The 20,124-nt window shown below is 48.7% G+C and overlaps 2 protein-coding genes across 3 annotated transcripts in view; one reads left to right on the top strand and one right to left on the bottom strand.

The window, feature by feature from the left end:
- The window catches only part of ATRX (ATRX chromatin remodeler), a 66,234-nt gene extending 62,883 nt beyond the window's left edge, over positions 1–3,351 (top strand). For both annotated transcript variants that reach the window (XM_048318405.1, XM_048318406.1), the window contains one exon: positions 476–3,351. In XM_048318405.1, the coding sequence (XP_048174362.1) occupies positions 476–754 (279 nt within the window). In that variant the 3' untranslated portion in view covers positions 755–3,351. The remainder of the gene's footprint in view (positions 1–475) is intronic.
- A 4,970-nt stretch (positions 3,352–8,321) lies between these two features.
- FGF16 (fibroblast growth factor 16) lies at positions 8,322–19,211 on the bottom strand. Its single transcript, XM_048318407.1, has 3 exons — positions 18,915–19,211; positions 12,539–12,642; positions 8,322–8,907 (listed from the first exon to the last, which is right to left on the bottom strand). Exons 1-3 carry the CDS (start codon positions 19,189–19,191, stop codon positions 8,662–8,664), a joined length of 627 nt encoding a protein of 208 aa, XP_048174364.1. The 5' UTR covers positions 19,192–19,211; the 3' UTR covers positions 8,322–8,661.
- Positions 19,212–20,124: the final 913 nt, after the last annotated feature.

The following is a 20,124-nucleotide window of genomic DNA, read 5'->3' on the forward strand; positions in this document are numbered from 1 at the left end:
CCACTTAGGAAACACGTCTTAGAAAGTGTTGGTAATGTTTTAGCTTAAAATTACTTGGCAGAATCTGAAAGTTGCCCAGATGACGTCAGAGGGAAGAGTTTTCTCTCAGGCAAACAAACACTGACAGTCCACAGGTGGGACTTTCAAAGGGAAGATGAATGGTACCTGACAAATGATGATGTAACTTATACCTGGGAATAATTTCACAGTAGAGTACATGTTGCCGTGGCAACTCACCTAAATGCTGCCTGCAGCACAATAGCCAAGTCTTCGGGAGAACTGAGCCCTAAATGCTGTTCCTGAATGGTTTCTCCAGTAATGGGCTGCTGAATGCCATCACATTAGGGATGGTGATAACAATGGGGCTTTTTCCCCCAGCCATGCTGTCCCTAACAAATTGATTTCAGCTCTGAACCTGATCCTCGGAGCAGGGAGACGGGTCGTGCACTCAGCCAGCTCTGCTTTCCCTTCACAGTTAATCAGTTGTGTCCAGAGGATCCTGATGAACAGGCGGCTCCAGCACCAGTACAACCAGCAGCAGCAGCAGCAGATGTCCTACCAGCAAGCAGCCATGGGCCACCTCATGATGCCAAAGCCACCAAATTTAATCATGAATCCTTCCAGCTACCCAACCATAGATGTGAGAGGAATGTATCAGTCAGTGTCTGGTGGGATGCAGCCACCACCCCTACAACGAGCACCACCCCCAATGAGAGGCAAAAATCCAGGGCCTTCCCAAGGGAAATCAATGTGATTTTGCACTAAAAGCCTAAAGGATTGTTAAAATCAGAGAAAGAACTTTTATTTTTTTAGGAATCAATGGCCTAACAGAACTCAACTGTAAAAAAAAAAAAAAAATTAAAAAGAATAGTTTGGTTGCTCCCCTTAAATACCATGTTCCATATTAGTGTTCCAGCTTTGTTTAAATAGGACACGATGTTTTCCCTGTTGTCAGTGATGTTGCCTAGAATCTTCTTACATATGTTGAGTACAGGAGATAACAAGTTGTTTTCAGTGAAAACAAGTTCTCCCGTTACAGTAGCATCTCCACAGGTTTCCTGTCTAAACTCCTACGCTTGCTTTTCGTGGCTGCGAAGCTTTGGGAAGCTTAGGAAGGACTGCAGGTCTGTATGTTCAGTCTGACATATGTGAATTGTAAACAGCTGAGTTCTTGATTAGAGTTGATTCCTCAAATTATGGAATACTTTTCTGCTTACCCATTTCTTTCTATTAGTGGGAACGTTCTAAGAGAAATAGTCTAGTTTCCTTCATGGATCATCTGTACTGAATGGAACAGGAGCTGAAAATACTCTCTGAAACAGAATTGAGTGCAATAGTCGTAAATACTACTGCTCTGAACCTTCTGAGGCACAGGGAAACTGTGCATCCAGCCTTAAACACGACTGGGCCTTCCCCAGTCTGCTGCCATTTCTTATTTTCAGTTCCATGTGATGGAATAACAGCTGATGATCTGGGGGTGGGAGATGTTTTTCCTTCAGGCGTTAATTCCCTCGCTGTGGAGTCCAGCGCAAAGCACATTTCTGGTAACTCCTTCATGCTGGTGCTACTGTCTCCTCCCATTGCCGGCAGTGGGGGATGGGCCAACACAATTCAGTTCCTGGTGTTTTGGGGGTAAAATAGTGATGGTGGCCAGGGTCAAACCCTGTTAGAGAGCGCCCTTTAACGTGGCAGAACCATTGCCGATTGGACATGGATACAGAGAAAGTGCTGTAGCAACTTCCAGAGGTGCCAGAAGCGTGAAATGACTTTATTGATAGAGATGTGGTTGTGCACTCCTCCCCGTCCCTTCAGTTGTGTGAAAACATGAGTTAGGACACAAAGAGCTTGATCTGTTTTGGTTTTGGTTTTGTTCTCTTTTGGATTTTTTTTAATGTAGGCCAGAGATAAATTTCTGGTTTATTCTGTATCATTATCATGTTCTTTGCCCACACTTGTTGTGCTTGTGAAGATCTAATTAAGTACAAATAGGGCTTTTCTTTGCATAGATTTTGGTTGATTCTTACCCCCCCAAAAACCCCCGTTGATAATCTGGGGGCACAAGTAAGTAGCAGGAACGTGGAGGCAGTGGTGTGTGCACAACAGGGGGCTCTGGAGATGGATGGAGGCTGTGGCTCCAGATTGTGCTGGACTCTTCTGACGCAGGCATGAACTAAAATCATTTTGGTTTCTGGAAAGTTTCTTGCAGGAGTTTTGAGTTCTTGCCCTGAATGGACAAGTTTTGCATCTAAACATGCAGATGTCACACAATGTTTTGCTGTGTGACTGACACTTGGTTTGTGACGTGGACAGAGCTTGGTTGGGCTGCTGCACACCCAGCTGACAAGTTGCTGTCTTGGACTCTGATTACAAGATACCACAAAAGACCCTCAGTGTGTTCTAGTGCTCTGCCAGCTCTACAGTTAACTCTGATCTGGGGGAGGGAGCAAGAGAGACGTGTTGGCACTAGAAGAGACAAAGCGTGAGACGTTGAGACAGACATTTGAAGGCAAATGTACTCTGGGCAACTCTCACCGATATTCCTACATGTTGTGAATAAGAGAAATACTTTCTACCAAACCTGGGAATGTTAAATGGAGTTTTACAGTAACTCAAAGACTTAAATGTGGAAGTTTTAGGCAACATTGAAAGGCACATTTTATTTCATCCTGGACAAACCTATGGATAACAGAAGACTAATGCACAAGAAGGAATCCGAGATAAGCATTGAAGTAAAACCTGGACCACTTTGCATATGTTTCTCACTCGACATTTTAGCTGCATAACAATGTGCTTTGAATATAACATCAGGCTTTAACCAGTACTTAAAGACAGAACATACATCAGTAAGATAATAAAAGGCTCATTTTTATATTTGTTCTAGATGTTTTAACTAGATAAAAATGGCTTAAGATGACAAATAAAAACGTTGCTTGTAATACAGTTTTGCCTGCTAAATTATCCACATTTTGTAACCTGTTTATTCCTTTGGATGTAAAGCGTTTTTGCTTAGTATCGTGATATTGTATATGTTTTGTCCCAGTTGTATAGTAATGTTTCAGTCCATCAACCAGCTTTGGCTGCTGAAATCATACAGCTGTGAAGACTTGCCTTTGTTTCTATTAGATGGCTTTTCAGTTCTGTATTAAATATCTTAAGTACTATAGAAAAGGTGTCTCCTCTTCCTATAAGGCTGTTTTGTAATATATATAAGGACTGGAAATGTGTTTTTAAAGAGAAGAAGCATTCAAGTATGACGATATACTATCTGTGTTTTCACCATTCAAAGTGCTGTTTTAGTAGTTGAAACTTTAAACTATTTAATATCTCATTTAATAAAGTGACCAAAATACATCAACGTGCCTTGTGCTACATTCACAGTCCAGCGTTAACTCCACAGGGATTCAGCCTGGGAACGTGGCTTTGAAGAACTGTGCTGTGAGTTGAAGCTTTTACTGTTTTCTACAAAGACTTCAGTGGATGTAACCATTGATTTCATTTAGGGAAAATAGTTGTGGTCCAGATTTTCAAATTACATTAATTAATAGCAGCTTCTGCCAGTCCGTCTGTTAAAAATGAAGTGAGTTATCCAGCAATGAGATGGTTAAAAGTGAGGTGAAGTTCTGCTTAGTCAAATCAGAATAACATGCTGCCATATTTTAACCTCCTAATTGTACTTCTCCCTTCCTTAGTTACAAAATCCCCACCTGTTGGGCAAAACACCCCCTTTCCTAGGCAAAGAAAAGTGTAATAATTGTGTTTAAATGTGCCCTCTGCTTGTTCCCTGGCAGTGCTGGGGCTGCTCAGGGGCACAGCTGGTCTTGGTGAAGCTGAGGGAGGTGGAAATGGTGTCTGGGGTGAAGATACTGGAGTTGTGCTCCAAGGGGCCCTGTGGGCAGCATGTTTTTAAATATCCCTGCGACTTTGAACTTGGCTGAGCACTGATGGAGGGCAGTGGGCAGCTCAGGCTGGATGTGGCTGTCTGTGTTGGGCTGGGAAGTGTCCTGAATGTTGTGCTGAGGTGCCCCAGCACTGACCAGCACTGTTGCTGTGTCAGCTGTGCCCACCCTGAGCAGCTTTTGCCTTTATCTTAAAAGCAGAACCGCTCTGTGCACAGTAAATTAAACTAAATTCATCAGTTCAAGCAAAAAATAGTTTTGAAGTTGGATAGATTTTCAATGTTTATGGAAAGCCAAATGTCCTAAATGTTCCCAGCTGGAGGAGTATGGAAAAATGCTGGTGTTGCAGCAGCAGCTCCAGTAATCACGGAGTGTCTGAACTTCCCAGACCTGCTCAGGTGTCAAATAACCCCCTGTGCACCCTCTGTGCTGTAGAACCCACCTTGGGGATGTGGCCTGGGATAGAGCACCAGCAGAATTCCCAGTGTGTCTCTGGGAAAGCTGTGCTGCTGTTAAGGGGTCTGGAGAAGCTCCTGCCCTGCTGTGTGTGGCTGGGGTGAGTGGTTCATCCCGTGTGTGACCTTTTCATCCAGCCACAGCTCTGTTCCTGCTTTCCCCAGGGATGAGGTGGCTTGGGGGTCACTGGAGGAGAGTGTTGGGAAGGGCCTGTGGCCTGGCGTGGGGATACTGCCCTGGAGAAGGGCAGGGGCTCAGGGAAGGTGGGTGCAGGGGCAGGTGGCGTCACCCCTTAGGTCTGTCCTCAGCCAAGGTCTGATCTCGAACACCACCCTGGCCTTGTGTGTGCACAAAACCTGCTTGAGAACGAGTGAGATGGTAACTGATACCTGAGGCGTTCCTCAAAGCCAGATCCAGCCACAACAGCTGCTTTAGGAATTCAGTTGCACAGTGTGGTGTTGCTCCTTTCTCTGGATTCTCACTGATGCCCACGAGCAGCAGCGGCAGAGGACACGTGCCCTGGCCACGTCTGATGTGGTGACCTGCCCTGCTCGGTGGCATCTTGGTGCGAAATACCTTGTGGCACAGTGAGGGAAGAGCCTGAGAATCCTTGGAATTAGCTTCCCAGGGCTCCTGCTCAAACCCAGCGCAGGTACAAGGTGATGCCCTTGGTGTTTTCCATGATGAGAATTCAGGGGCTCTCAGGCAGTTCCTTGCTTTGGAAAAAGCAATAACCAGCAGTATCCCAAGGGGTGCAGATGTCCTTGTCTCCACATCAACAGGAATTTCAGCCTTTCTCCTTCAGGAATGGTCCATCCCTGGATGCCCTTCCAGGAACCTCTCAGGCACAGTCTGGCAGCTGCAGCACATCTCTCTGGATGTCCAGCCAGCTGGGACAACACCAGGACACCTTCATTGCCTTCCAGCACTGAGTTTCTGGATTCCCTCTACAGTTTTGGGCTCTCCATCGCTCTCTCCACAGGAGGTGACTCTTTGGGGCCTCCTCTCCTTTCCTGCCTTGGAGAAAGGAGCCCTAAGCCGTGCATTCCACCCAGAAGAGCTCCCCACAGGCAGCAGGGTCTCCATGGGGATGTCCATGAGAACATGTGTATGTTGCCACTGGTACGTCAGTCTCCAGACAATCCACTGAATCCATCCCTGTGCCTTGGATCACGAGCCAAAGCCAGGGAGAAGGGCACTTCCTGCTGTGCTTGGCTCCACGTTGGCCTCTCACAGGCAGCTCCCCTCTGTTTCTGCACCTTCCATAGTGAGACTCCAGCACTTTCCCACCTCTTTTCTGGAACCTCCTCTCTCCTGTTCTGCACAGCTGTCCCGGGATAATGTTTCCCACAGAATAGGCCCACCCCTCTCAGGTGGAAGGAGAAGGGTTGAAAGAGATGCCTTTTGTCCCCTTTGCTGTGGTGTTTCCAGACCCACAGTCTTCTGTGTAGAACAGCTCTGGGGTTGGGGGCACAGTAGGGTTTCTGGGGATCACGGCCACCCCTGCACCAGCTTTTGCCTCCCCTTTGAGAGGTTTTCCAGTTGGCTGTTGTGACTCTGAATCACATGGAATCTACATGAGCTGAGACCCCAAACTAACACTGTTTGCTTTTGCTGACTTGGAAGATTCTGTCAGGTTGAAGCAACCCAAACCTATTTTCCTCTCAAACTTTCCTAGCAGGGTCCATCTGCCAGCCCTGTAACATCTCCAAGCCGAAGGAGCAGTTGGCATCTCCAGGTGGGGTAACAGACGGACCAAGGGAGATCGGATGGGGTGGAGAGGTGAGTGTGTCCACACAAACCCCCTGTGCATCACATCCCTGGCACCTGTGTGTCCCTTTGTGGCTGGAGGCTCTGCTGCAGCAGCTCTTTGAGTTGGGTATCAGAAGAACAGGTCCAGTGTTGTCCCCATGGGCCAAATCATCTCCCTTTGGAGCTGGTAAAAAATGTACTTGGCAGTTTTGACCTTCATTTTGAAAAGGAGCAGGATCTTAACCACCAGATTTATCTTCAAGCACCATGGAAAGCCCTGGCTGGAGGGAGCAGGACCATCCTGGGGGGCAGAGTGAGGCTCCAGGGCTGAGGGATTTCCCTTCGTGCAGGGGAAGGTCAAAAGTGCACCTGAGGACACATCTCGTGAGCGATCGAGCTCCCGACACAGCAGCCGGGGATGAGATGTTTCGGCAGTGACTCAGAGGAAGAAGCTAAATAAACTCTTTTTATTTCACACACGGGATTAAATTCCTTCATGTCTGGATCATTGAAGGTAAAGCTCCTGTAATCTCCTCATTGCCAACCCCAGCCTGTCGTCTGGTGGCTGCTGGGACCTGCTGGGACAGCGAAGGGACGTGGCAGGGACATGGGAGGTGGCAGAGAGGGCGAGAGACAGTCGGGAGCAGAGCTGGGCACTAGGGCTGCTGCTCCACTAGTGATGAAGCTCACGGAGAAGCTGGTGTGGATCATCTGTAGGTCAGTGAAAGTGTCCTGGGAATTCACAGGCTGAAGATGAAGGAGCTGAGGTTTTACCATGACTGTTTTGCAAGGAAGAGGTTAAGAAACAACACTGTGAACAAACAGTTGTGATAAGGAAAACCCAAAGCCACCACAGCTGTAGTTGTTCAGGTTTTTGCACACTCCAGAGAACCCTGTTTGCTGTCAGCCTCTCCTCCTGCTGCAGAGTGCCTCTGCAACCACACACTCCTGCTCCCACCGTGTGCTGAAATCTCTCTGCTGATCACAGGGAACAAAACATACACTGGCATCATTGCTGGAAGCTTTCCCTGCACGTCTGTGACATCCCAAGCAGGCAGCAAGGGCAGACATGTGGCACAAGTGGCACTGAGGGCCTGTACTGGCCCAGCCAAGCCTCCCCCATGAGCATCCCTGGCCTGGCCTGACTGGAGGAGGGCTGTGTTTCCCTGGCACTGTTGGGCACCAGATGGGAATATGGGATTGGCTCAGGGCTGCCAAATGTCACCAGGTTTGCTGAGCCCAGCTGGAGGCAGAGGAAAGGTGACAGAACTGTGTGACCAGGCAGCTTCTGCAGAGGAAAATGCCACACAGCCACAAACATCCAAGCACTGCCTGCAGGGATGATCCTCATCCACGGTAATTGCCTAAAAGTGAGGGGGTTTAAAATTGCTGTTGTTGCTTTCTTTTTCTCCACCGATTTTTCATGGTGCTGCAGGTAAACCTCATGCGAGGTGTGCTGGTTTTATTGCAGGAATGATGGGTCCATCCAAAACACAGCAGATGCTCCAGATGTTTGTCCTCTTGGTTTAGAACAGGACAGTAAATCCACAGGGATGCACCACACCCCAAGGAGACTGAGCTGCCCACGACTCCTGCCAAGAGCTGAGCTGGTGCTTCCCAGACCTGTAATTCGATGTCATCCTTCTGCAGGAGTTTGGGGCGTAGGTAATTGATCTTTATTGTACAAAGCCCTTTTAGAGGTGGGATTTAATGTTCATATTGCTGGGGAAATACTGGGTTAGTTGTTGAAGAGTGCCAAAAAAAAGGGCTAGCAAGAAATCTACAATATAAAGACAATTTTATTGCCGATAAGCTCTTAAAACTCATTTTTTTTCCTGGTTCAGTAGGACCTTATTCTTCCTGATGAAAATCCGGTCATAGCATCTCTCATTAAAAATAAAATTATTTTGAAATAAATAAATATATAAAATAAATATCATATACATTTTATAAATAGTTTTGTCCTTATGCACAGTATCCATGCTTATATCTGAATAATGTTCCTCGCCCCATTCCCACCCCAACAGCAGGAAGAGCCCCGCACATCAGGACTGGTCCATGGAGCATCATCCATGTAGCAAACTCCTGGGCTGCTTAAGCAGGGCACCACTCAAAGGCTTTTCCTTAGCAGGGAGCTAACCCAGCTCAGCAGCAGCATCTGCAGCAGTTCTGTGGTCTTTGTTATCTTTTCTTCTCTTCATTTTTTTGTTGTTTTGGGACTTTCTTTTCCCCAATGATCAGGTTTGCTCACCTACTTGTTCCTTTAAGCAACTATAACATTGAATATTCAGCCTCTCTTGTAGCAACCAGGTAACGAAAGTGAATGAAAATGGAAGATTAAATGTAGGGTTCCCTCCCTTCCCCTACCCCCGCCCTGCCCCATAAATAACCCAGGTTTGATATACACTGGAAACAAGGAGGAACAGCAGTGTCTGAATTCAATGTAAGTGCTTCCCTAGGTCATCTACGCTTACAGGAATGATGGAATGACTATTAATAGAGTGCTCTGGGAAAAAGCTTGGGAGCCCAAGTATGTACACTGACACTGCAGGAACCATCACCTGTAGTGGAAGAGGTCTCTGTACATGGCAGGGATTTTGGCAGGGTCCACAGGCCGGGGTAAGAAGTGGGTGAATTTCTGGTGTCTCTTAGTCCTGTACCCCTCGCGGGGGGAGCCGTCCTTGTTGAGGGCCACGTAGTACTGGCGCTCCGAGTCGGGGTGCTTGTACAGGGTCGAGGCGTACGTGTTGTACCAGTTCTCCTCAAACTGCTCGCGGAAAACGCACTCCCGGGTGAGCTTCTTCTGCCGTGGGCAGCGCAGCAGGGAAACAAAGAGACACTCGTGTCAAAAAGGTAAAATAGGAAACATTGTCACCCTTCCTTACTTTATTTTTCTAGCATTTTCGCAGCTGCCTTCTCCTGGCTCCCCTGAGGACGGGGACTGTGCTGCTGGGGATGCTTCCCCTGGATGAGAGCTGGAAATGGGCACAAGTCAAGACCCAAGGAGCTCTGGAGTTGGAGGAAGAAGGAGACAAAAGCAGGAGAAGGTGGGTGTGGATTTTGCAAAGATGCCCCATGAATAAATTAGACAGGCACATGGCAAAGCTCCAAACATGTCCAGGTGTGAGTCTGAACTCACTGGGTGGCCGTTCTGCCAGGCAGGGACATGTCCCCCTGCAGCAGTGCCCTCCAAGGTATCACGCAGCCCAAATCGCCTCTTTTGGATGGGAGAAGCAGCAGGCAGCACATCTGAGGGGTCTAAACAGGAAAACAGGAGCAAGAACTGCTTTGGAAGTTCAGGGCACACAGCTGAATGCGCTGAGATGGGAATGAAAGCATTCCTCAGGGTTCCACCTGCTGGAGTGCCAGTGAGCTGTGATGGGAGGCTGTAACAAGACCCAGAGGGATGTGGGATGTCAGACCCCAGGGAAGATTTAGGGTGGTGACAGGTGATGTGATGAGGGTGTGTGGCTGGTGCATCCCATGCTGGCATGGGGGGACAGATGGCACTGGTGTCACCATGGCCACAGCCAGCCTGTCCATCCAGCCCTTACAGCTGGGGGCTGTTGGCAGTGGCTGTTTGCTGATGGGCTTCTAGTTCATGTCCAGTGCTCCTTCCCTCTCTCTCCCATCTCCATGTGCCAGCTACAGGGATGTACCCAGCTGCAGTGGGCAGCAGGGCTGTCCCCCTGCCCCATGAGGACACAGATGGCTTTGCCAGCACTGCTGTGCTGTTGCAGAGGGTCCAGCCATCCCATCCCATCAGGGTACTGCCAGGGTGACTGGGAGCCCTTTCAGCTGAAGGGCAGTCTGCAAATGTAGAGGGCTCTAATATTACACCCAGTGTCCCTCCACTGTAAACTATCCGGGCAGGGAATGTGTCCCCTCCTCGGCACACGGAGTGCTCAGTAAATGTTACTGCCCACAGTAGATGTGTTTTGTAACACAATCCAGGAGCTCACCTGTGCTCAGAACCTGTTTTCAATGTTTTGCTGCTAATTAAATAAAGCCTGAGGTGAGTTGTGAGCCCTCGAAAAGTCCTAGGCCACAGCCCTGGCCATCTGAGACCCAGGGAACCACACACTTCTCTTCCCAGATCTGTCAATAAATACAGGCTGGGTTTTTTCCCCTCCTCTCAGATGCCATCTACTTGGAATATGTTGGAACCTGATGACTGGCTGAACTCTGGCTGTTGCTTTGCCCCCATTCCCCTGTGCTGCAGTAGGCAGTTTGGAGTACAGTGTTTGTGGAAAATGTTTGGAGAGTCTGGGGTGACTCTGCAAGGAATGATTTATTCCTTTCCAAGCCCCGGGATGTCCCCACTGAACCTGACACCAGTCCAGGCAGCAGGCAAGGTGCTGCCCATGACTTCTGCTGCCTGAAGTATTAGTGGCATTTCTGAAATCGTTGGGAAGCTTTACAGAAATGTTGGCACGAGGTCAACAGGGACAGGCGGAAAAGCTCTGTGTCCCGAGGGGACTCCACGTGTCGCTGTGGGGATGGCTGGCTCTGGCTGCATCAACACAGGCATCAGGCAAAGTTGGCACAGAGGGAAATAATAAACTTGCTGAAAATTTAAAAATACTGCTGTACTGTGATCTCCCAAAATACCATTGTAATGTTAATGCTGTTGTCAGGCACTGTTTTATGGACCTTTAATTAAGAATACTGTAGTGGCTTTTGAGTTAGAAAAGCCATCATTGTACAACCCACGTGTCCCAGATTTTAAAACTCCAGGGTAATTTGGGGACCTGGCTCGTGACACCAGCACAGTTTGGAGCAGCCTTTTGACTGTGTCCCTGCAGCGTCCTGCCTGGTGCACAAGATCCCAGAATGGTTTGGTTGGAAACAACCTTAAAGATCACCTCATTCTAACCCCCTGCCATGGGCAGGGACAGCTCCCACGACTAACTTCAGGTCAATCCTGGTTCCAGATTCAGTGTTGTAAAATGCTACCCTATTTTTGTTTCTGTGTTGTAACATGAACACGGGCTCTAGAATTTAATTAACCCATCATGAAACTTGATTCACAATCAGAGCTGCAGGGTTTGAAGGCAAAGGGGGCAATACACGGGCTCACATTCTCCAGCAGGCACGAGTGAAAACTACAATTGCAGGAGCTGCTGAGCAGCCTTAGGGTTTGACAGGAGACATGCTGCTCCAGCCCTGCTTTCTGAAGTGTGCTTCAGGAGATTTTGTGTTTTATGGAATCCTGGTGATTTTTCTTTTTTGTACATTTGCAATTTAACCACTGTCTCTGCATTTAACTGCTGTGCAGGGTAGAAGCTGTTACAGAAATGAGGTGGGAAAAGAACAGTTACTGGTGCGTGCAGTATTTGATGATCAGAGAATCACAGAGAGGTTTGGGTTGGAAGGGACCCCAAAGGTCATCCAGTTCTACCCCCTGCCATGGACAGGGACACCTTCCACTATCCCAGGTTGCTCCAAGCCCCATCCAACCTGACCTTGGACACTTCCAGGGATGGGGCAGCCACAGCTTCTCTGGGCAACTACCTCAGATAAACATCAGCAACTGCATCTTAAATGGTGGAAGGGTCTGTGGCAGTCTCAGGTGGAAATGGGACAAGGAAAAATGAGCCAAATTCATGGTTTACTGTTTGCTAATCAAAGGTTTTCTCACAGCTTCTGTGTATGCAGAGTACATGAGTTTTAACTTGTACTCTGAGACTTATCTGATGGCGAGAGGAAGTAGTGCCTTCTGCTTTGGTTTAAAACTGCTTTATTTCATTTCATTTTATTATATGAGCCACCCTTAATTGAGCTAAATAATTAGGAATTGAGTTAAATTAACCTGTAGGAAGCACCTCTGCCCAGCTGTTAAGACCTGGCATTTTGACTGCAAGTCATAACACTTAATGAGTTTACACTTGGGGTTTTTTGTCAAAACAGAGGAAAATTTTAGCATGAAAAGGGCACTTCTAGGAAATCATGAACAGCAGCCCTGAACTCCTAAAAGGAGTCACAGAGAATTTCACAATAACACTCAGGCCACAATTTCAGCTTTTGTTGGTTAAAGAGCCATAATACAAAGATAAGACCTGCAGATAGGTGCAGACCTGACCACACGGAGAATACAACTGCTGTGTTACTCAGGCTGTGAAAACACATCAGCAGTTCCTGGCTTTATGCTAAATGTCCCCCTGCCTTTACCTGGCCACTGCCACACCATGTCTGAAAGGCAAAACCTCAGTGTGATGTCTGGGGGTTGGGCACCACTGTGGGCTCTCCCAGCAGGAGTGAATCCTCCCTCAAACCCAATTCCTATATATCATTTATGCTGTAACAGCAGTGGCATCAAGGGTAGGATGGAGATCAGTGTCACCCCAAGAAGGTGGGGGACCTGTGACAGAGCAGCTTGTGACATGGCTGAGGCCACAGGCTGCAGTGCTGGAATCAGCCCAGCCTGAACTTACCGACCCATAGAGCTCGCCTCTCTCATTCATGCCGAGGTAGAGTCCGGAGTCCACCCCACGGATGCTCACCAGCCCCACTGCCAGGCTAATAAACTCCAAAATCCCTAAAAAAGGAAAGAACTGCAAATCATCCAGAGGAAAAAAACACCAGCAGGCTCCAGCAACAAAAACAAACCAGCCATTCCCAGTAACAATACAGTTCTTAACTCTATAGTCCCATCTGTGTGCAATCTTCTGGTTTCCAGTCTGGGCTTCTCCCCAGCATTGTGAATTTGAGTTGCCCAAGAGGGATTACCTTTGCTAATGAGAAAAGCTTTGCAAGGTTTTGTTGGTTTGGGTTTGGATTTTTTTTGTAATTATCACCAAGAAGACAGATGTAGAAACTTGTGCCTGGCCACTAGAAATGTCAGAAGGCTGTTACCATGCTGGGTTTTATTCTTCACCAAAAGGAGTGCCATTTTGTCTTCTGCAATAAGATTATTGTCCCACAGGTTTTAAAGTCATGGGTTCAGTAAAAAGAAGTGAAAAGCACTAGAAGAGATGTCTGTGAGGACCATCCTCATCCCGGCACTCCAGTGGGATACTTGCCAACCTGAAATGTATATACAATCCATAGGAATAAAATCCAGCTTCAAAGCACACAGATAGAAATGCATTTCCTCTGCAGCATTTGGAGCCATGGCACTGCCAGTCCTTTCTCTGTCATCCCCTGCCACCAGTACTGCCAGAACCCTCTCCTGCCCCCTATGCCCTGCTGCCTGTCCCAGCCTCCTGCCTGCCTCTTCCCAGTCCAGCAGCATCTATCCCAGCCAGCCCCAGCCCTGCAGGAGCAACTGTTTTACCCACAGGCTGCAGCCTGCTATGATGGTGTCAGACACTTTGAAAATGAGGGGCAGCCTTATTTCCTCTGGAAAGAAAGAGCAGGGTCTGGCTGCTGCACCCCCATGGCCAGCAGCTGTTTCAATGGGGGAAAGACTTGTAACAGAACCTTTGGTGAAGCACTTAAAAACAAACAGCCCCTACCCAACACCTGAAGTGGTGAGGACCTTCAAACTTCCCAGGAAGACTTCCTGAAGGCAGTGGTGGAACTGTGTTATTATGGATTCCACACACTACCTATCTAGAGGTCATGGGCAGTTTTGCCAGTGTCCAGTGCAGGATTACTTAGCTGGGAGGCAGAAGGAAGAGGGTTTTCCTCATCTCATCTGATGACTGCATGTCTCCATTGACTGGAGAAGAAAGTTGCTCTAACCTTTAGCGTGGCTCCAGCTCTCCTAATATAGCTCCCAAAACATCCAGCCCTGGGCAGTTGATGCTCTGATCAGGTTACCTCCCAGAGCTCCTCTTTAAAGTATTGCCCTGGTTTAAAACCACCGCGTGACAAGCGGCCACCTGAGCCAGCTGACTTCAGTGGCAGCCACAGCTCTGGGTCAGCCCTCAGCCTGGAGCATGGATGTGACAACTCTCAGACGACACCGCTTCACTGCCTAAAGATGGGACAGACCAGATGGTGATGGGACACCCCTGTCCCCCTTCGTGCAGCGCAGACTCATCATCAGGTGCTGGCAGCTAAGCTGGCTGCAGGAATTCCTACCTTCCATCAGACCTTCTGTCCTCCTTTTCCCCTGCCTACTCTGGGGCTTGTGCATCTAATCCAGCCCTCCCTGAAACCAGCGGGTGCTAGGGGAGATGAAATATGCATTTGGGAGTGGCAAGTCCTGGAGACAAACAGGGAAGCAAACATCACAAAATGCACTTTATAGACCAGAGCAGACATTCTACAGGCTGAAATATGCCCAGCTACACATCCTGGCCTGGGGACACATCCTGCCTGCAGAAACACCAGGAACAGGCAGCACAGGCAGGGAAGGCAGCCCTTCCAAGCCAGACAGGCGCAGACCCTGGCTCTGCTCTCCTCAGTAGTTGTTGTGGTTTCTTAGCTGAAAAGAATCCCAAACAGGGAGGAGAGAGGTGCAGGATGAGGGGTGGTTTCCTCCCTTCACTACCCACCAGTTCTGACACGAGGGAGTTACTGAACTGCTGAGTGCTTTTTCCCATCCGGAGACCAGAAATTACCACAGTCACTCTTTGAAAAGGAGGGAGTGAAGGAAGATGGACAACTACAGGGAGTGTAAAAAGTAAAACAGGAGTACAGAGATACACCCAGGAATGGGGGAGTCTTCCCCAGACTAGAGACAAGGGAACATTCAAGTGAAACTTATCAGGTACCTGGGGAATGGTAGATGGACCTTCCTATAGGTATAGACACAGTCCTCAGCATCAGCACTTTTTTTGTCTCCTGTCACTTCTGGGAAGTAGGAAAATGTTGCTGGTTCTGATGAGAAACTGAGGGATGTCTAAGGCAGGGGAACCCCGATCTTTTCTTGAGTATGCCCACAAGCATGCTCTGTATGAGCCATGTGAATCCAGGTCTCCAAAGACCTGGTAAGAACCAAGCCAGGAGCAGCATCAGCATCTTCCCTCTCTGATTGGGAAGGTGAGACATCCCTCACCTGGTGCAGGTTGGGTAGATATGGGTTTTGCAAATGAAGTTTCTTCCAAGGTGTGCCCATGACAATCTCTTCTGACAACATCTCTTGTAGTATTCCCCTTTTTTGATCTCTGAGTGGCAATTGGAGACATGCATGGAAGATGACTATGTTGAAAGAGCATTAAGAATGTAACTTGAGCCCACAAAAGTCAGGAGACAGAGTGAAGGCTGAAAATATGTGGGCGGATATCCATCCTGTCCTTAGCTCACTCCAATTCTAGACAAAATTGCAGCTTCGTACATCTGATCTCCAGCAGCACAGGGAGTGGCCACTGGGGCCAGCTCAAGAATTCTCTTTCCAATTGTAGCGGTGTGTTTTTGTGGTAGAACATGCTTTTGTTTTTTTCTTTTGCTTTCTTCTTTTCTTTCTCCCAGGACTTGCCTCTTTTTTTTTTCTCCTCACTTTGATTATTCATTCTCTTTGTTCCTTGAGCCTTTCCAGATAAGACTTGAGGAGATTTGATTAAGACTCTGACTGGATTAATTTACCACCAAAGAACTGAATAATCTCCTGAGCTTTGCCATGGCTGGACCCACACACTCTCGCCTTACTCTAAACCATCCCTCAAAGAACAATTCAGCTCCCTGCACCTGTCTCTTCTTACATGACTGTATTCAGGAGCTGGGGTACAGAAACATCAGATGTTGTATTAATGGCTACAAATCTAAAGCTTCAGCTAAAAACCTCAACAACTGTTCAGCAACAGGTGCACGATGGTCTGAATGTCAAAATTACAGCAAAACTTTCTCTGGAGGTCTCAGCAGCTTCTCTAGGAGTCTGTGTAACAGATCCATGAGCAGGTTTGTACCTGAGAAGAGCTTCATTTTCTGCCTTTATTCGTCTGCAGTGCAACCTCAAGACCTCTTTCTGTCCTCCACTGCAGTGAGTAGCACCATTGGGTTCACTTGTTTAATGCTGCTGTAAAAGAGACGTGAGGCAGAAAAGGAGCAGTTCCTCCTGGCAGGGATTTTCCTGGAAAATTTCTCTCAGTTTCATTCTGAGAAGGATTGTCATAGGGGTGCTAATGTCAGTCCAGACCCCCTCCAGATTTTCATCATCCTTTATTTCTTTGTAGAGGAAGGTTCTGAGCAGATGCAGTGAGAGAGATATATTTTGGAAAACACTTTATTCTTTTGGGAGTGACTTTGCCAGAGCTGCCAGTTCAGAGAGTGAATTTGGGCACTTCTGTAGTGTGAGAATGAGCTTTCTTCCAACAAACCTAGAGGGCTTTGCCACATTATGCGTTAAACCTCCTCTAGGAAAAATAAGCTGCGCTCCATTGTTCTTGCAAGAATCTGTGTTTTTACAAGTATAAAATATCACATTCCAGAAGACAGGTGTGATTTAGGAAAGCTCCAATCCTTGACAGATGAGAAGCAGTAGTTCCTGTGATTGCTCAGGCAGTGTGGATGGATGATGCCAGTGCCTCCCCTGTGTCCTACAGTCATACTCCCAAATGCTGTGGTACAAAAGAATCTCTCCCTTTAATCCTCACTTCTGGGACCTTGGGACTCTGTTCTGCATCAGCAGGGCTTTGGCTATTTTCCTCTCTGGAAGATGTGGATGTCTTGCACATCTGGTAGCTTTTGGGATGGCTGCACATGGGAGGGTGCAGATACTGCCTGTCTATTCCTGAATCCCTTCCAAATCAAGAGATGGGGATGCCAAGTCTGGTTTTACCCTACATCCCACCTGCAGCTGGACACGTGCCTCGGCTGTGGCATTGCAGCCATCCATGGAGCATCTTAATTATCTGCTCCTGATACCAGGGAGCACCTTCCAGCCACATGGCCTTGATCCTGGATTTCTAAGTATTTCTCCAGATGCCCCAAGATTTAAGGCAGCTTTAAACTGCTTCCCTGAACCCCTTGTCTACCTCTGCATCCCTCACCACAGTTTTGGAGTCCCCAGCATCACTCAGGCTGCCTATTCCTGTTGTAAGTCACTCCTTTCTGACTGTTGCATGCAAAATTTAGGAATGCATTGATACATGACATCCTAATATGAACCATACCAGGGACACTGGAATTTAAATATTCATGGCTACTGAACGCAGATGGTGAATACTGTGTGCCAATACGTTATTGCTTTGAGTCTCTGCTGAAGCAAGGCTTAGTCCAACTTGATCTGAATGCAAGGATTCCAGTCTAATCCTTTGGGGCTTTGTCTTGCAATTACAACAAATAACTATTTATTTTACACTGCCTCTGGGAAAACCCTGAAGCAGAAAACTATAATATCTGAAGTCTGGTCTAGTTTACGGAGCTGGATGTGGACTGCTAAAACACTTAGGGAATGCCAATGTTTCGATTTATTGGAAGCACTCTGTGACTTAGGCTTCAGTGTGCAAAATTCATGAAAAGTTTTAGCATGTTTAACATGTTTTTTCCAAGTTTGAAAATACACTTGTTTTACTCAATCTTTATAAAAAATGGACCTGAGACAAATGTTGCCCTTTGAAACTGGCTGTTTAGTTGTACAAAGGTAAAGAAAAAGAACTGATAGACTAGAAACACTACGTGGCAGCTTGAACTAAAACCAACCAGATGCAATGGGTTTGCTTTCAACTCTTTGAATGTGGAAACCCATTGCGTATTGCAGTGTGAAACGTTAAAAGATGGGTGTTTTCAGGAGGTAATTAAAGAATGCTTGCCCCACGAGCGTATTAGTACCTGACTCTGACCCGCAGGTTATGACTTTCTTGTTGATTTAGGCAGGGACATGCGATGCACACACCAGGTGTTTATGGAAAGCGCGGTGCGGAGATAAGCTTCCCCAATTGTTCCAAAAACCTGCCTTACACCTCCAACAATAGCAGCAGAAGCACTTCCTAGAGTATCAGAACTGACTGGTTGCAAACAAGTAAAGGCAAAAAAAGAATTCCTTTCACTGAGGAGTTAAATCACTTGAAAACTATAAAAAGTCTTGCGAGCACGTCTTGCAACCTGTTGACAACATAGCTGAGATCACTGGCATGGGACTTGTTGATAGCTTATACAGACACCTGCACTAGATGCGGGAGTAGCGGGAATTTCTCTTAGCTGTGCTCAAACTGACTGGACTCTTTCGCCTGCGGCTTGGGATGCATTTTTTGAAGATTACATATAGTCTCATTAGAGGTCCCTGCTCTTGTGTGCCACTGATACAGGCACTGCAGTCTTCCAGCTGTATCCTGGGCGGCAAGGTAAAGTCCACGGTGCTCTGCCTATTGTTCCATCTTCTTTCTGAGGTCCCCTAAGTGTTTTTCCCTCTTCAGCTTCCCCCTTTCCTTTCCAACAACCTTCCCAAACCCAGCTCCTGACACCCCTCCAGCCAACTGATCCCTGCCCGCTTTGGGGAGAAGCTCTTCTAATCAAAGTCATGCATGTAAAAGAAAGCAGCTCACAAATATCTGCAGAGGCCAAAAAGAAGGAGGAGTAAAAGAAAAAAAGAGAAACAACTAAAAAAAAGCGAGGAATTTCTTTTTCCAACATAGGAATTTCCAAGAAATTCCAACCAGGAACGTCTCTGTTTTGCCTCCCTCACCACTAACTTCAGAGGCACAGCTAGAGCTGGTCACCGTCCTCTTTTTTTTTTCTTTATTTAATTTTTATTTTTTCTTTTTTTCTCCCTTGCGAAGGCACGTTTTAGTGCACCTGCAGAAACGCTGAGCGCCGGGAGAGTAGGAAATTGGAAATAAAAACTCCCGCATTGCTGGGGAGTGAGCGCATTTATTTAGGAGGCCAATTATATCCGTCCCGGGATGATTTATATTAGCGGGGTAATTAGTTGTACGCGCGGGGCACCTGCTCCCGGCCCGGCCGGGCACCCCCCCGGCCCCTTACCGAAGCGGCTGTGGTCCTGCCGGGTGCCCTGCACCGTGCCGTTGGGGAAGATCTCCAGGTGGAAGCCGGTGCGGCAGTAGAGCTGCCGCCGCCGCAGGATGCCCTTGAGGTGAGCGAAGTCGGTGGGGGAGCCCCGCTGCAGCCGCCCCTCGATCTGCCCCAGGCGCTCGTTGAGGAAGCCGGGGGAGTCGGCGAGGGGCAGCCCGGCGCCCAGCGCGGGGGGAAAGCCGTGCAGGTCGGGGTCCAGCGCGCCCAGGAAGCCGCCCACCTCTGCCATGGGCGCGGAGCGGAGCGGCCCCGGGGGCGCGGAGCGGAGCGGCCGCTCAGAGCGCGGGCTGCGGCCGCCCGGCCCCGCGCTGCCGGCCCCGGCCCGGCCCCGCGCCGCCCGCGCCTCCCATCGCTGGATCCAGTGTCCCGCCGTCGGATGCGAACTGCACTTTATATACGTACACACTCCCCTTACATTGACATATTGGATATTTAAATGCAAGCCACACCTCACTGGCATCCCCTTTGGCTATTGCTTTCCAACCCCCCCCCCCCCCCCCCCACCCCCTTCTCTGATCCATTTGGCTTCTTTTTTTTTCCTTAAAAAAAAAAAAAAAAAAAAGGGCCCGCTTCACTCCCTCTTTTATTATGAAAAAAATGGCAGGAAAAAGCTACACATCGCAGTGAGGCATAACAGCTCTTGGCAGGTCCCCGCCAGCTGACGATGAAATCATGGAGCCCCCGCACGCATCCGCTCCCGCACCGCCGGCAGCCCCGGGCCCGCTCCCGGCCCTGCCCGGCCCCGCAGCCGCGACCCCAGACCCCGCACGGGCCGGCTCGATAGGAGCCCCCGGGTGGCTCGGTGGCCCCGGGGCTGTCGGAACCCTCAGGTCCATCGGTGCCGCCACCGCCTCAGCCACGAGCGTGCCCCCCACCCACCACCCCCTGGAACGGACACGTTGGAAAAAAACAACACATGAGGAGAGAGGGTCGAGACGCGTTTTTCAGCCGAACGTGTAAAAACGGAATGCGATCTTTCTGAAAGGCGATCCCGCGGGCTGAACGGCCGGGTTACAGCCGGCGGGAGGGGAGGGAGAGCGAGCGGCGCTGCCCGGCCCCGCCGCGGGCTCCCTCCCCACCTTCCCCATGTTGGAAACAGGTGTTTCCGCGCTTTCCCCGGCCCGCCGACACCGTATCTGTGCCGGCAGCTGCGGCCGCGCTG

This window comes from Corvus hawaiiensis, chromosome 14, assembly GCF_020740725.1.
Source record: "Corvus hawaiiensis isolate bCorHaw1 chromosome 14, bCorHaw1.pri.cur, whole genome shotgun sequence".
Classification (NCBI taxonomy): Eukaryota; Metazoa; Chordata; class Aves; order Passeriformes; family Corvidae; genus Corvus; species Corvus hawaiiensis.

Excerpts from the sequence above, each read along its gene's own strand:
- FGF16 (XM_048318407.1), bottom strand. The coding sequence starts at position 19,191 with ATGGCAGAGGTGGGCGGCTTCCTGGGCGCGCTGGACCCCGACCTGCAC. Across the intron at positions 12,643-18,914 it reads GCAGGACCACAGCCGCTTCG|GGATTTTGGAGTTTATTAGC; the intron begins GTAAGGGGCCGG and ends TTCCTTTTTTAG. Across the intron at positions 8,908-12,538 it reads GAGGCGAGCTCTATGGGTCG|AAGAAGCTCACCCGGGAGTG; the intron begins GTAAGTTCAGGC and ends TGCCCACGGCAG.